The 13,323-nt window shown below is 43.9% G+C and overlaps 1 protein-coding gene across 3 annotated transcripts in view; it reads left to right on the top strand.

The window, feature by feature from the left end:
* Positions 1-13,323, top strand: part of grid2 (glutamate receptor, ionotropic, delta 2) — a 301,762-nt gene that overhangs the window by 148,615 nt on the left and 139,824 nt on the right. For all 3 annotated transcript variants that reach the window (XR_009956209.1, XM_037481965.2, XM_037481966.2), the window contains exon 3: positions 10,276-10,563. Coding sequence is in view for 2 of the 3 variants with exons in the window: in XM_037481965.2 (XP_037337862.2) it covers positions 10,276-10,563 (288 nt within the window). In the remaining variant the exon portion in view is untranslated. The remainder of the gene's footprint in view (positions 1-10,275; positions 10,564-13,323) is intronic.

Below are 13,323 nucleotides of genomic sequence, written 5' to 3' on the forward strand. Positions count from 1 at the left end.
GTATGGTGGATGTTGACTTTCATTTGAACTCATTCCTTGAATGAGTCTTTGCTGTCCTTAAGAGATGTCATTACAGTATTTGTCACTAATTGTTGTTTGAGTGTGTTTGCGTATCTGTGTGTGTCGGTCTGTCTCTCTGCGCTGGTCCGTCTCTTGTCCCCTTCTGACGCTCAGCAGCACGGCGCTAAAAGCTGATGCTGTTGTCATTCTGTTGAAGCATAGCCTATTGTTGTTCATAGTTATTGTTATGCATGAAAAGTATAAGCCAGATAAGAACTGAACAGAGAAAACATTTGCTGTTATTGAAAGGGTTAGTATTACTTAAAATCTGTTTTTTGTCGTGCACAACGACGTATGCGTTGCTTAACACGAGCGACTTCACAAACCTTGGAACGAGCAGAGCACACGCTGAAGATGGTGCACTCACCGTAACTCAATGTGTCACTCACTCCTGCAGTGATAATTGCACACAGCTGGCTGTGGGAATGTTCTGGATGTCAACACGTCTCCAAGATGGCACATAGCGAATAACAAAACAACAGTCTTCCATTGAATCATGTAAAATATTTGGCACACTGAACTTCCCCTTTCTCTCACGTTCTGTCGCCGTCTTTCTCTCACACGAGCAAACTCGCTCAATGCAATTAACATTTCCCCCCCCCGAACTATACAGCCATTAACAAGCACATAGAAATACACAGAGGTACATTTATCAACAGAAATGCATCATCCTCTAATTGTTTTGCATGCATAATACGCCCACCCACAAAGTACCCTTTTTGTTATGGCAGGCTGGAACAAATATAAACTATGAAATAGAGGGAAGAAAGAGGAGTTCTGTAAGCTGAAGCCCTTTAGACACCACAAACATGTTCGGCAATGTGACTATCGCACTGATCATAACATATTTACCATCATTAACTCCAAAGCTTGACAGCTACTTTAATGAAAAAACATTTGGAAAAAAACCTGTTTTGTGCTATAAACACAGCGAGAGAGACAAAGAGGAAGACTTAGTTTTGCAGTGTGGGGGTGGGTGGGTATGTGTTTGCTCTGTACCAGTTTGTATTCATCTAGACATCCATAGTTTAGGAGACGTCTTCTCTTAATAAGGACGTCACTGTGAAACACACACACACACACACACTAAACATGTTTCGTTTATTGAAACGGACCCACAAATGCAAAGCAGTCCTCCATCTCGGCTCACGATGTAAGCGGCTGGAGTCAGAGTGCTGCTGGTTTTACAGAGTGGGGACGATTAAGTTACATTTTTGGGCTCGAACGACGTAATGACAGTCTTGCAAGAGCTTCCAAATAGAATTGGAATGCATCAGAGAAAACATGAATCTCTTTATCTCTCCTCTGTATCCGTCATTACTGAGATACTAACGCTCTTTTAATCTTTCTTTTTCTCCCCGCTGTTGTCTTCACTGTCTCTGCTCTGCTCTCGTCTTTTTTCCCGTCTCTTTGTATCCCAATGTGTGCGCATCAATCGCTCTGTCTAACCTTATATGTGTCAGGCAGTATTAATCGCTCTTTTTTTCCCCTCACAGCACACCTCAACTGTCAGTTTTCTTTCTTTGCCCTCCCCTCTGTCCTCCCATCTGGCACTTCAGTAATATAAAAGGTGAATTTAGCCTTTAGCTAGGCCCAAGCACTTCAAAGCCCCTTTCACTTTTATCCTCTTTTTGTTCTGGGCAGGTTGAGTAATGTTATAACCTTTTCACTGCATGGTCCTCACCTCTGCCTGGCCTCGCAGAGATGCTTGTATCTCAAGTACCAATGAGAACGTTCTGAAATATAGTGGCAAAGTTTGAGTATACAGTATGAAGTCTGTCTTTGCTGCACGTTGGAGGTCACCGTGTTGCTGACAACAGTGTTAGAGATGACACCATTTAAAAGTGAAAACGGCCTCTTCAAAACTCAAGTCCAAAGCTGTGTATTAATATCTAACATCAAAGGAGAAAACCTCAGCTGTTGCTGAATGTGGGGGAAAAAAAGCGAGTACCATGTCAGGTGTATTGTGTGATTGGAATTTAGTCGCAAGTTGATCTAGATCATGAGGCCACCTTCAAACATATCAATTCAGCCGATGTGGTCAGGTACCGTCTCTTAGTAAAAGCAATACATTTTTAGGACAGGAAAGGTCTGAGGTATTTTTTCCTTTTTGTTTCCCATAAACCAATCAGTCTAATCCTAGAAAAAGACACACTGATAGGTGGTTTATTCGATAACCATGCTGAGTTGAAGACAGAGTTAATTCATTATTTGGATAAGGGTGATCTAAAATGCTCCTGAAAACAGTTTTCACCTTGTTGAAGAAGACAACTCTATGATGACAGTGATCTCGAAGGACATTCCACCACTCGAAGGCTGCAGGATAAAACAGGTGATACAGTGCTGACCAGCACAGCAAAAAGACAAGAGATCAAATTTGTTTGTAGTTGCACAACACAAGACACTGGCTGGCATGTGTTGCTGGATAGTTGCCCGGAGGAAAGGGGCAGCGGATTCAGTCTCAGTGGTGTGTGCCAGCACCAGGATTTGGAATTAGATTCCAGCGGCCATGAGCAGCTGGGTGCCTGCATCAGCACTGTGCGGGTGTGTGTGTGTGCGTGTGTGCGTGTGTGTGTGGGTTGTACATCATATCCAAACTACCGTGCCCTAATTGCTTATGAATTCCTTTTTAATTAAAGCCAGCATATTTGAACATACTGCAGCAACGTGCGCCCTGGGTGATACCTGACGAGCTTGAGAGTGTGTGTTTACAAATAACAAGTACATGATGTCAAGCATTTCTCAATGATCAAAATGTATTTGGGACTCATCATGAGACACTTATCGGCGAATAATGTGTAAACCGCATTGTTTAAGGCAAATCAAATATCTAATAGCTAGTGGCTCAGTTTCATATATGGACATGGGTCATATGGTGTGATCTCAGAAGGAATAGAACAGGGATTTCCCTCTCACCCTTTTCAATGCATACAACTTTTCTTGTGAAATTCTCCAATCAACTAATTGGTTAAATCGCTCTAATCTTCGATCACATGCATAAGAACTGCCCCCTATTGTTTCTCCCTCTGTTCCCGCCTCTCTAAGTGAGAGAGCAGCCACTTTATTTAGTTAGAGTTGTGTATAATTATGGAGTTGGCAGTAGTTGGTCCACAATTCCCTCCCTCCTTTTCATCTGCTGATTTGCAAACGTCACACACGCTCTCGCCAGTCTTTCATTTTCCAGTTGTCTTTAAAAGAAAAGAAAAAAGGTTGATCTCTGTCATGCCATTTCCTCCTGGTCCTCTCTGAAGCTCTGTGTACAGCTGCAGCTAATGATGTTGTTCCATCACTCACCATGGGGCTGTCTCACACGCAGGAAATGCACAATAGCAGTGGGGAATATCCTTGACTGGGAAATGGTTTTCATTTCTGAAAATTATGTAATGCATAATAAAAGGTTCATTTTAAATGTACTATTCCCATGTGTTACCACCTGTGTGTGGAATACCAGACACACACATACAAGGACACACACACACACACACAGCCTCGCACTCATGAATAATACAGTTCTTCATCAGGTCAATCAATTAGAAGTCAACACGGATGCTGCAGCCAATCACATCAGGCTACTTAATGCACTGTTTACTGTGACAGATTGTAATGATTGAGGCGAAACGCCCACGAACGTTTCGGCAAAATCTGATAAAACATTGTGTGTGGTGGTATGATGAATAGCTCACTGATTATCCGTGTTCCAACCTCAAACTTCAGGACGCAGGGCAATCAGCTAGGCAGCATGTGTAGGAAGTGCCCGGAGTTGAGCATCGCATTTAATAAAATACACACATAACCACAGTATCTTTTCCAAATTATAGTCAATATCCCTTTCTGACAATGAGGTTTGCGCAAAGGCCTCAAAGCACACGGACAAACAGAAATGCGTGCAGCCCACATGAACACACACACACACACACACACACGCATGCATGCAACCGACTAAGACCACTCCAAGAAAGACAATGTGCCATTTTATGTACAGAGGCAGTGAAAACAGACACACTAAGCCATTAGCAACGGTAAACAGCCCAGCCGTTTTATTAATATGATTAAAGTATTGAAAAATGGGCCATTACCCTGGATGACAAAGACTAGAGAGGCAAGAGAGGGAGAGGGAGGGAGGGAGAGGAGGGAGAGGGAGAGGAGGGAACAGTCAATCCATGAACACAAAGAGCAAAGTGTCGCGTGTTTGCATCTCCTTTTTGAACATCACCGTTACGAGTCCACATTAGAATCGGTATGAAGGCCAGCAATTAGAAAAGAAAAAAAGACAAATAAGTGCAGGTTTAGTGTTTGGAACGAGAGAGGAAGGATGACTTAGAGCTGTCCTGGTGAAGAAATAGCAGCTAATGCTCAGGGCTGTGAGGAAGCCATTTATTTTCCGAGGGGGAAGTCCATCTCCTGCACTTTACAATGTATGGACCTCGGGAAAAAAAGATTTACACATCATTTGGTCCTTTTGAAGGCGGGATGGAGTGGGGGCAGAATGGCCCAAGGACACGAGAAAAGAAAAAAATCAAGAGAGGGCAAAATGTAGTACTGCGAGCTGGAGGGACGCAAAGCCTTATAAACCCATCAGTTCACATCTGGGTGCTTCACCGCCTTTTTTATGTTTGATGAATATCTTTGTGTCCCGTGAAAAATAAATGAATTTATTTCACAGCCGACGTAGACATGAGCCAACGGTAACTTAAAACGGGTCGGAGGATAACATTCATAAAACTGTAAACCAAAGGAAATGAGAAGGGGTTTTTTTTTTGTCTAAAAGGATTAAAGATTTACTTTAAGGGGCCTCATATGTGGAACAGATACTTTACGCATGGAGTGAACCAAAAAGAGTAGAAATGAGATAAGACATGTTGACGCAAATGGGGAGAGGTTGTAAAGGGATATTTGCCATTCAAACATGTTCTTCTTTCCTTGTGTTGAATACAGGGAGCAAATGGACCAGGGCAGGAATTTGAAAGATGAATGAGGAACAAGGATATGTTAAAATACAGGGTTATTTGAGCAAAAAAGAAAGGTGAAAGGTGAGCAGAAAGTGTGGCAAAGTGAACATTTGAAAAAGAAGAGACAGAGGGGAGGGAATTGGAAAAAACAGGAGAAGGGGGCATTCATCTGGCGAGTGGGATAACGGGAGCAATAAGTGGATAAATATAGTGGTTAAGGGCACTGCATTGAGGGCCAGTTGACTGGAATGAGCAGAGGAGGCACAGATAAAGTTAAAGGTAGAAAGAGATGGAGGCTGGATGAAAGAGAGGATGTACACATCTCCAGGGCACAAAGACTGGCACTCGCGAGGAATAGATGTTAAATGTGACAAGATGAAGGGACCAAAGGGGGGGGCATTAAATATTAATGGGAACAGGGTGGATGTTGGGGGGAGTTGCTCTGGGGGCAAAAGTAAGAACAGATTGTGTTTGCGAGAAATCATCGCTCTGGTACATGCGGCAACAGGAAGTGCCACGAGAACGGGACACATTTCAAGGAAAACAAAGTAAAAACGGGCATGTTGTCGTTTTCACATTCTACCTCGCTGACCGCATTCATTCAAATGTTAATTCCCCCAAGGAGTGTGTATCAGTGAAGGTACACACACACACACACACACACACACACACACACACACACACACACACACACACACACACACACACACTCGGAGGCGGGTAGTAACAGAGCCGAGCGTATTTTCGGCCCGCCAGCGGTGTGAGTAAAGCATCTCTCTCTCTCTCTCTCTCTCTCTCTCTCTCTCTCTCTCTCTCTCTCTCTCTCTCTCTCTCTCTCTCTCTCTCTCTCTCTCTCTCTCTCTCTCTCTCTCTCTCTCTCTCTCTCTCTCTCTCTCTCTCTCTCTCTCTCTCTCTCTCTCTCTCTCTCTCTCTCTCTCTCTCTCTCTCTCTCTCTGGCACTCAGCGCTTCGTCTTGTACGACACAGTGCGTGGCGGCAGTTTGAAACCATACACGGACACAAGTAGGTCATCCACACACATGACGCTTGTTGCGGACATGGAGACGCAGCCCTGGCACTGACGGTTCTGTGGGCGCTGGCCAGCTCTTTCCTCTCCATCGGTGGATTTCATTTGAAACCAAACACTTGGTTGTGATTACGCGCTCATCTCACTGCCAGCAGACGCTCAAAGTCTTTTCATTCAGCTTATTGCTTTACATGATGGGATACATCTCACAAATTGAGCTGTTCCTAGTTTTGTCAGCTAAGCTTACAAAAAAAACCCAAAAAAACAATCAGCTTATACAAATAGTGTTTTGTCAGGCATTTATTGGCATTGAATGACTATGTAAAGTCAAGCAATTTTGTAGCATTACCCATCAGACCCCTAGCTTCAACTGCAGTCAGTTATTCATTTTGAAACGTTTTGATCATTTCTAATCAGCGCTTTGGATAATATTAAATATCTCGTTCCAGTAATTTCAATGTTAGTGTTTTGGAGATATCTTGATACTTGTAATTTATAGTATTCAATGTCCTTCATTGCGTTGCTCTTCATTTATCAAATAAAAACTCCAACACTTGACCAGGTGATCAATCAAGTCCAATCAAAACATGAAAACAGTAAAGAAACAAAGACCAAAAAATTGAAACTGTTAAAAGATCACCGCAAAAACACTGAGACCAATTCAATAGACACGAGGACAGTAACTTTCACAGAGTTGTCTCCTACTATTTAAAACTGTTGCCATTGTCTCTTATAGTGTCACAGTAACTTACTCAAAGGTTTTACAGCTGCAGGCATACAGGCATACTCCTTTATTGGTTTTCTCCAGATATTGATTTCCCTGCAACCTACAGTACCCCTCTTTCTTTCCTCCCCTTTGCGTCCTCAGTCACTGGACCACATAAACTGTGGGATTAGTATCAGTGTGATGGAGTGTGTGTGTGTGTGTGTGTGTGTGTGTGTGTGTGTGTGTGGTGGGAAGAGAGCTGCTTGGAAAGCCACGGATGGAGAGAAGAATCGGTCACACCTGGGTGCTGTTGAAGTGCTTGCAGTCTGTTTCTTCTGACGGACCGACGCGGTGGAGAGAGGGCTCAATGACATGCCCTGTTGCAGACAAACACATGTGCAATGCGCACCGAGCGTGCACCCCAAGTGTCTCTGCACGCAGGAAAGACCAGTAAGACGTAGTGGTTGCCTACTTGTATGCTGAGTTTCAAACAAAGGTCTTTTGATTCATTAAACACAGAAATCATGAATGATATTTAAGGCCGATTGGTAGTGGTCTGAAATGTGTAGGCAGACGTTGAGATGTCCTTCCTTCAAATGAACACCTCTGCATGCCTGCTTCACACGTCTTCCCTGCTTCGGCCAGATTGATCACACAATGGTTTATTACGAGTCGGTGCACAACAAGGCTTTCAGGAATGTGAGTGTGTGTGTGGGCTGACGATGGACACGGAGGTGGGGGGCGTGTAGGTGTTTAACATGCGGTTGTGGACTTTTGTCCTTCAAGTGTAGTCATTGTACCATGTATTGTTCTTAAAAGTATTTTAAAAAATGGTTTGAGGAAACCATATGCAGCCGCACAGCTAAACGTTTTTTACATTAAAAATCTATTCTGCTGTAGACCTTTAACACCGTCAGCAAAGTGCTTTTCTCTCAGGTATTGTCAAACTCTCCTTGAGCGGTTGCATACTTCCGAATGATGAAACATTGGGCTGGGTTACCGCAACGGGCCCTTTAAGTCATTAGCAAAGGGCATTAATGAGCCTAGTGCTGAGAAGCCTCCTCACAGACTTTAGAATGTGTGATCTAGCGGGGATGAGGGCACTAATTCTCCAAAGTGGCCAAATAAGTAGAGGATTAGAAAAGCCTTGCTAAGCTAATGCGCTACAGCTAGACTAGCGCAAGGCGACTAGTGTTAGTTAGCATGACTCCGCTATAAGGGATGTGGTATAAAGTACTTTATTATACAAGACTGTCTTATTCAGCTCAAATATTCAGAGAAATGCAAACTCTCAGGAATAGACTCAAATTACATTTGTGTGTGTGTGTGTGTGTGTGTGTGTGTGTGTGTGTGTGTGTGTGTGTGTGTGTGTGTGTGTGTGTGTGTGTGTGTGTGTGTGTGTGTGTGTGTGTGTGTGTGTGCAAAAGATATACCATGAGGTTATTTAATATGTTTAATAAAAAACAAGGTATAGACCAGTTCTTTAGGAAAGGTAACCGTAAAACTACTAGCTATGTTGCACCTCATTATTATGCTGACAAACACACATACACAGGATTGTAGCGTTTCCTCATAAAACATTTTGAAATCCAACTCGTATGTTGTTTTCGTACCAACCAGTTGACACAGGAGACACCATCAGAGGGTACGGCTCTTTATCTCCTTTCTCACACACAGATATGCACATATACAATGTTTGATTCTGCATTCCTCAGCAGTACGAATCTGTCTCCTCAAGCTTTTCTTCGTTGTTAACTTTCTTTTCGTTGCCTTGGTTTTTGCAGTGTCAACAGTGTCGCGTTACACTGTTCACGCTGACTATGAGTGGTTTACATTGAGATCGCCTTTTTACCATTTGAATCTGTGTGTATCTTATTACAAATAGAGGACAGCATTTGACCTCTGCTACTGAGTCTAGTAACAATAAAAAGAGCCAACTATTATGTAACTGCAGGGCAAGAATAAGCCAAATCAAACATTCTGGCTGCGGCAATATTTTTTTTTGTCAGTTTCGACTGCCACTGAACATTTTTACACTTTATTTTTTTTAATTTAAATCCAAACTGCTCAAAAGTAAACAACATCTTGTTTACTTGCTTGTCCTCCATGCCACCATGAGACATAACCTCTTTGTCGAAGGTCCGGTCCAGACCTCCCCGTCCTCTCTGCTGACTGCGGGGAAGACGGGACTCGGACAGGTTGGACTAGTTAGCCTGCAGGACACGTCTCTGCAACACGATGTAGACGTCTGTGACACGAGAGCAATGTCAGCGCTGTACCATTCTGTTGATCATGTAGCTTAATTGCTTGCTTTTGTTTTACCCAATAACTGTCAGGGTTTAAGTCTGCCGCAAATGTAACGGCACACCTAAGATTGATGCTTAACACGCAGCGAATGACCCAGTTAAGAGCTTCAGAGAGGACACTAGACGGACGAGCGACAGAGAAAAGCGGGCAATAACTAACGGCAAAATGTCAGTGGTCATGTGGGTGAAAGTAATGGAAGAGCAGTGAAGGAAAACAGAATGATAAAGAGAGCACGACTGGGAATACAGCTTGAGCGGGGGAAGGAAAGAGGACAGGTGGTTGTTTGGGTTTCCTGGAGGGATAACTGACGATGTGGCCGAGAACGGCCGGTGGGTAAAGATGCTGGAATGGAAAAAGGTGTTGGAGAGGGATGTTCCCAAGAGGTGGAAAAGGAAGGCTGATGACTCCAAACTGAGGACAGTGTACAACATTCAGTGTGCGCTTTGAGGCAACTAAAATACGAATCACGGCAGGACTGCAGCTTTGAAATGATTGGGGCTGAAAGGTAAGCACTCAGAGGGCCTGTTTGGTCGAGATGGGAGATAACAGGGGGGTGGTTTGAGAAGGTAGGAGGTAGAGGGGGTTTTGACCAGTACTAGAGGTGTAGGAAGGATGAAAAGTGGAAGAAAAGGAGGAGAAGTAAGCACACAAAAAGTGTATTTAGTCCGAGAAGCAGTTATACAGTGGAGGACAAACAACAGGGGCAAGTCATTCCGGCAAGATGGTTATCCGTAACTACATGGGGTTTAAAATGAATACACTTGTAACGAAAGCATACTTCAATAGTGTTCTTGGAGATCCCTCTTTTTACTGCTCATGAATGAGCCTGGAGGTCGATCAATAATGTGGACACACGCTTCGCTCCATGCTGAAGACTGATTTAATGGCTGGTGCAGTGCTTAACAGAAACAGAAAAGCATGCTCCCCACCAAGTGTTTTGGTCATGCAGTCGTGCTTCGGCATGTGACATATCGAGCCTCTGCTTGATACGAGTGTTGTCTCGTGTCTTTTTACAAATACCTGTAACATGGCCTCGCCCTGCTGCCAAATGGTTTTACCGTTTTACTGTATGTCGAAAATATGTTTTTATGTTGGTGACCTGTAGAATTAAGCACCTTGGTGCACTCATACCGCCGTTTCCTTTTGGGTGCTTTTCAAAATAACATATTCCTCTATTTGTGTTTCTCCTCCTCTTCTCCCTGCTGCCTCCCCCCCCCCCCCTGCCAGCCTGTGAGCTGATGAACCGTGGTATCCTGGCTCTGGTCAGCTCAATTGGCTGCATGTCTGCGGGCAGCCTCCAGACTCTGGCCGACGCGATGCACATCCCCCACCTCCTCATCCAGCGCTCCCCGGCGGGAACGCCTCGCTCCGACTGCTCCCCGACCAGTCGCTTCCCCGGAACAGATGACTACACCCTAATGGTCCGCCCACCCGTCTATCTCAATGAGGTCATCATGCAAGTGGTGTCCGAGTACAGCTGGCAGAAGTTCATCCTCTTCTATGATTCTGAATTTGGTAAGTAAAATGAGGAGATGTATTTGGCGGTCATTCCAATGAAGACACTGGTATTAAGAGCAATGCAATACATGAGTTCATAACTGAATAAACGGATGTATGTGAGGTAGCTTAACCACACCAGTCACATGACTAAATCACAAAGCACATGAGATGGCTTATTTGATTCTGAGGAATCACATACTGATATTAACGTGTTTATTTTCTTACCTACAGTAAGTAAGAGGAGTCAGCTGGCTGCCCTTCTATGACCTTAGAGTACAATCAGATTGCAGCAATACAGAATGCTGGAGCTACACTGCCCAAGTGCATTTTGGTTTATTGAGTCAGTTACGTGCAGATTTAAGAGTTAAAATGTAACGTCTAATGTTGCAAGATGGTTTTTTTTTTAATACCATAAATCAGATAAATTTTATCACTCAATTTTGACCAAATGTGAAATACAGTGTATCTCATGTGAAACTGCTGTGTGGATTTCACATGTACGTAAGAGTTTGCGCAGCATGTTAGCACATTAGAGAGCTAATGGAAAAAAAAGCACTGCTCTCTCTTTTATGCACATGCACAGAAACCCCCTAACCAGGCCAATTCATGCATATGTGTCTTTATGCATCTTTTTGTCAGTTACACATCTGTCTGCATACGTGTGTGCATGCGGTTTCATTCTACCCTGGCTATCCATCTCTATTTATATGCCTACCCTCTCTCTTTACGGTTCATTAGCTAGAACATTAGACTAGAAACATAACGTCTGTTTTCACTGCTTGTGCAGTATCTTAAACATCCTTCTACGTCACATTGCTGTTTTCTGTAGGTGGTTTCATAACGTCTAGGTGTGCAAATGTTAAATATATATATACACTCACCGGCCACTTTATTAGGTACCCCATGCTAGTAACGGGTTGGACCCCCTTTTGCCTTCAGAACTGCCTCAATTCTTCGTGGCATAGATTCAACAAGGTGCTGGAAGCATTCCTCAGGGAGTTTGGTCCATATTGACATGATGGCATCACACAGTTGCCGCAGATTTGTCGGCTGCACATCCATGATGCGAATCTCCCGTTCCACCACAAAGATGCTCTGTTGGATTGAGATCTGGTGATTGTGGAGGCCATTTGAGTACAGCGAACTCATTGTCATGTTCAAGAAACCAGTCTGAGATGATTCCAGCTTTATGACATGGCGCATTATCCTGCTGAAAGTAGCCATCAGAAGTTGGGTACATTGTGGTCATAAAGGGATGGACATGGTCAGCAACAATACTCAGGTAGGCTGTGGCGTTGCAACCATGCTCAATTGGTACCAAGGGGCCCAAAGAGTGCCAAGAAAATATTCCCCACACCATGACACCACCACCACCAGCCTGAACCGTTGATACAAGGCAGGATGGATCCATGCTTTCATGTTGTAGACGCCAAATTCTGACCCTACCATCCGAATGTCGCAGCAGAAATCGAGACTCATCAGACCAGGCAACGTTTTTCCAATCTTCTATTGTCCAATTTCGATGAGCTTGTGCAAATTGTAGCCTCAGTTTCCTGTTCTTAGCTGAAAGGAGTGGCACCCGGTGTGGTCTTCTGCTGCTGTAGCCCATCTGCCTCAAAGTTGGACGTACTGTGCGTTCAGAGATGCTCTTATGCCCACCTTGGTTGTAACGGGTGGTTATTTGAGTCACTGTTGCCCTTCTATCAGCTCGAACCAGTCTGGCCATTCTCCTCTGACCTCTGGCATCAACAAGGCATTTCCGCCCACAGAACTGCCGCTCACTGGATGTTTTTTCTTTTTCGGACCATTCTCTGTAAACCCTAGAGATGGTTGTGCGTGAAAATCCCAGTAGATTAGCAGTTTCTGAAATACTCAGACCAGCCCTTCTGGCACCAACAATCATGCCACGTTCAAAGTCACTCAAATCACCTTTCTTCCCCATACTGATGCTCGGTTTGAACTGCAGGAGATTGTCTTGACAATGTCTACATGCCTGAATGCACTGAGTTGCCGCCATGTGATTGGCTGCTTAGAAATTAAGTGTTAACAAGCAGTTGGACTGGTGTACCTAATAAAGTGGCCGGTGAGTGTATATTGTTACATATGCTTTGAGACCAACCGTTTTGATCCTGAAATGTATTAAACTCAAACAAAGCACATACTCTTTCACGCCACCATCCTGCCAGAAGCCTGTATTGGTCTGGCTAGCACTTCATCAACCCAGATGTCACTATACTTCAAGGCCACTCTCTCAGTGCACCTTCACGGTCCTGCACCACCTTTTTCCTACTCCTATGTGTAAAGTTAATTCAACTCTGACTCACACAGTGATGTAGTGATGTAGACTGCTCCCAAAGAGTTGAAACCTAACAGCATGTTGCTATTTGGATCACACCCCGATGAGGGAAACGCAAGGTGTGACATCGCCTCTCTGTCTTTAGAGAGCAGTGGGATAGTTTAGTGCAGAAGGTGATTCAGTGTTTATTTAATCCATGCAGCGGGCCTTCATCTCCCTCATTGTAGTCAATTAACACATTTAATGTGTTGTATGCATTGATCTCTAATGGGATAAATCTGCAGCCAAATTGTTTTGCAATACGCTCTGAGGGCTCCACCTCAATCTTCCAAGGCATTAAAGCATTGTATTGGTGTATCGAATTTGTGCTCTAGCCGGTGAGCTCTACCAAGCAGTTTATATTGGATGAATATTGAATAGTGGCTAATGTGGCCCTTTGGAAGCGCTTGTAGCACACTTCAGATCTCGCCCTAGTAAAT

The sequence above is a fragment of the Pungitius pungitius genome, chromosome 5 (genome assembly GCF_949316345.1).
Source record: "Pungitius pungitius chromosome 5, fPunPun2.1, whole genome shotgun sequence".
Taxonomy (NCBI): Eukaryota; Metazoa; Chordata; class Actinopteri; order Perciformes; family Gasterosteidae; genus Pungitius; species Pungitius pungitius.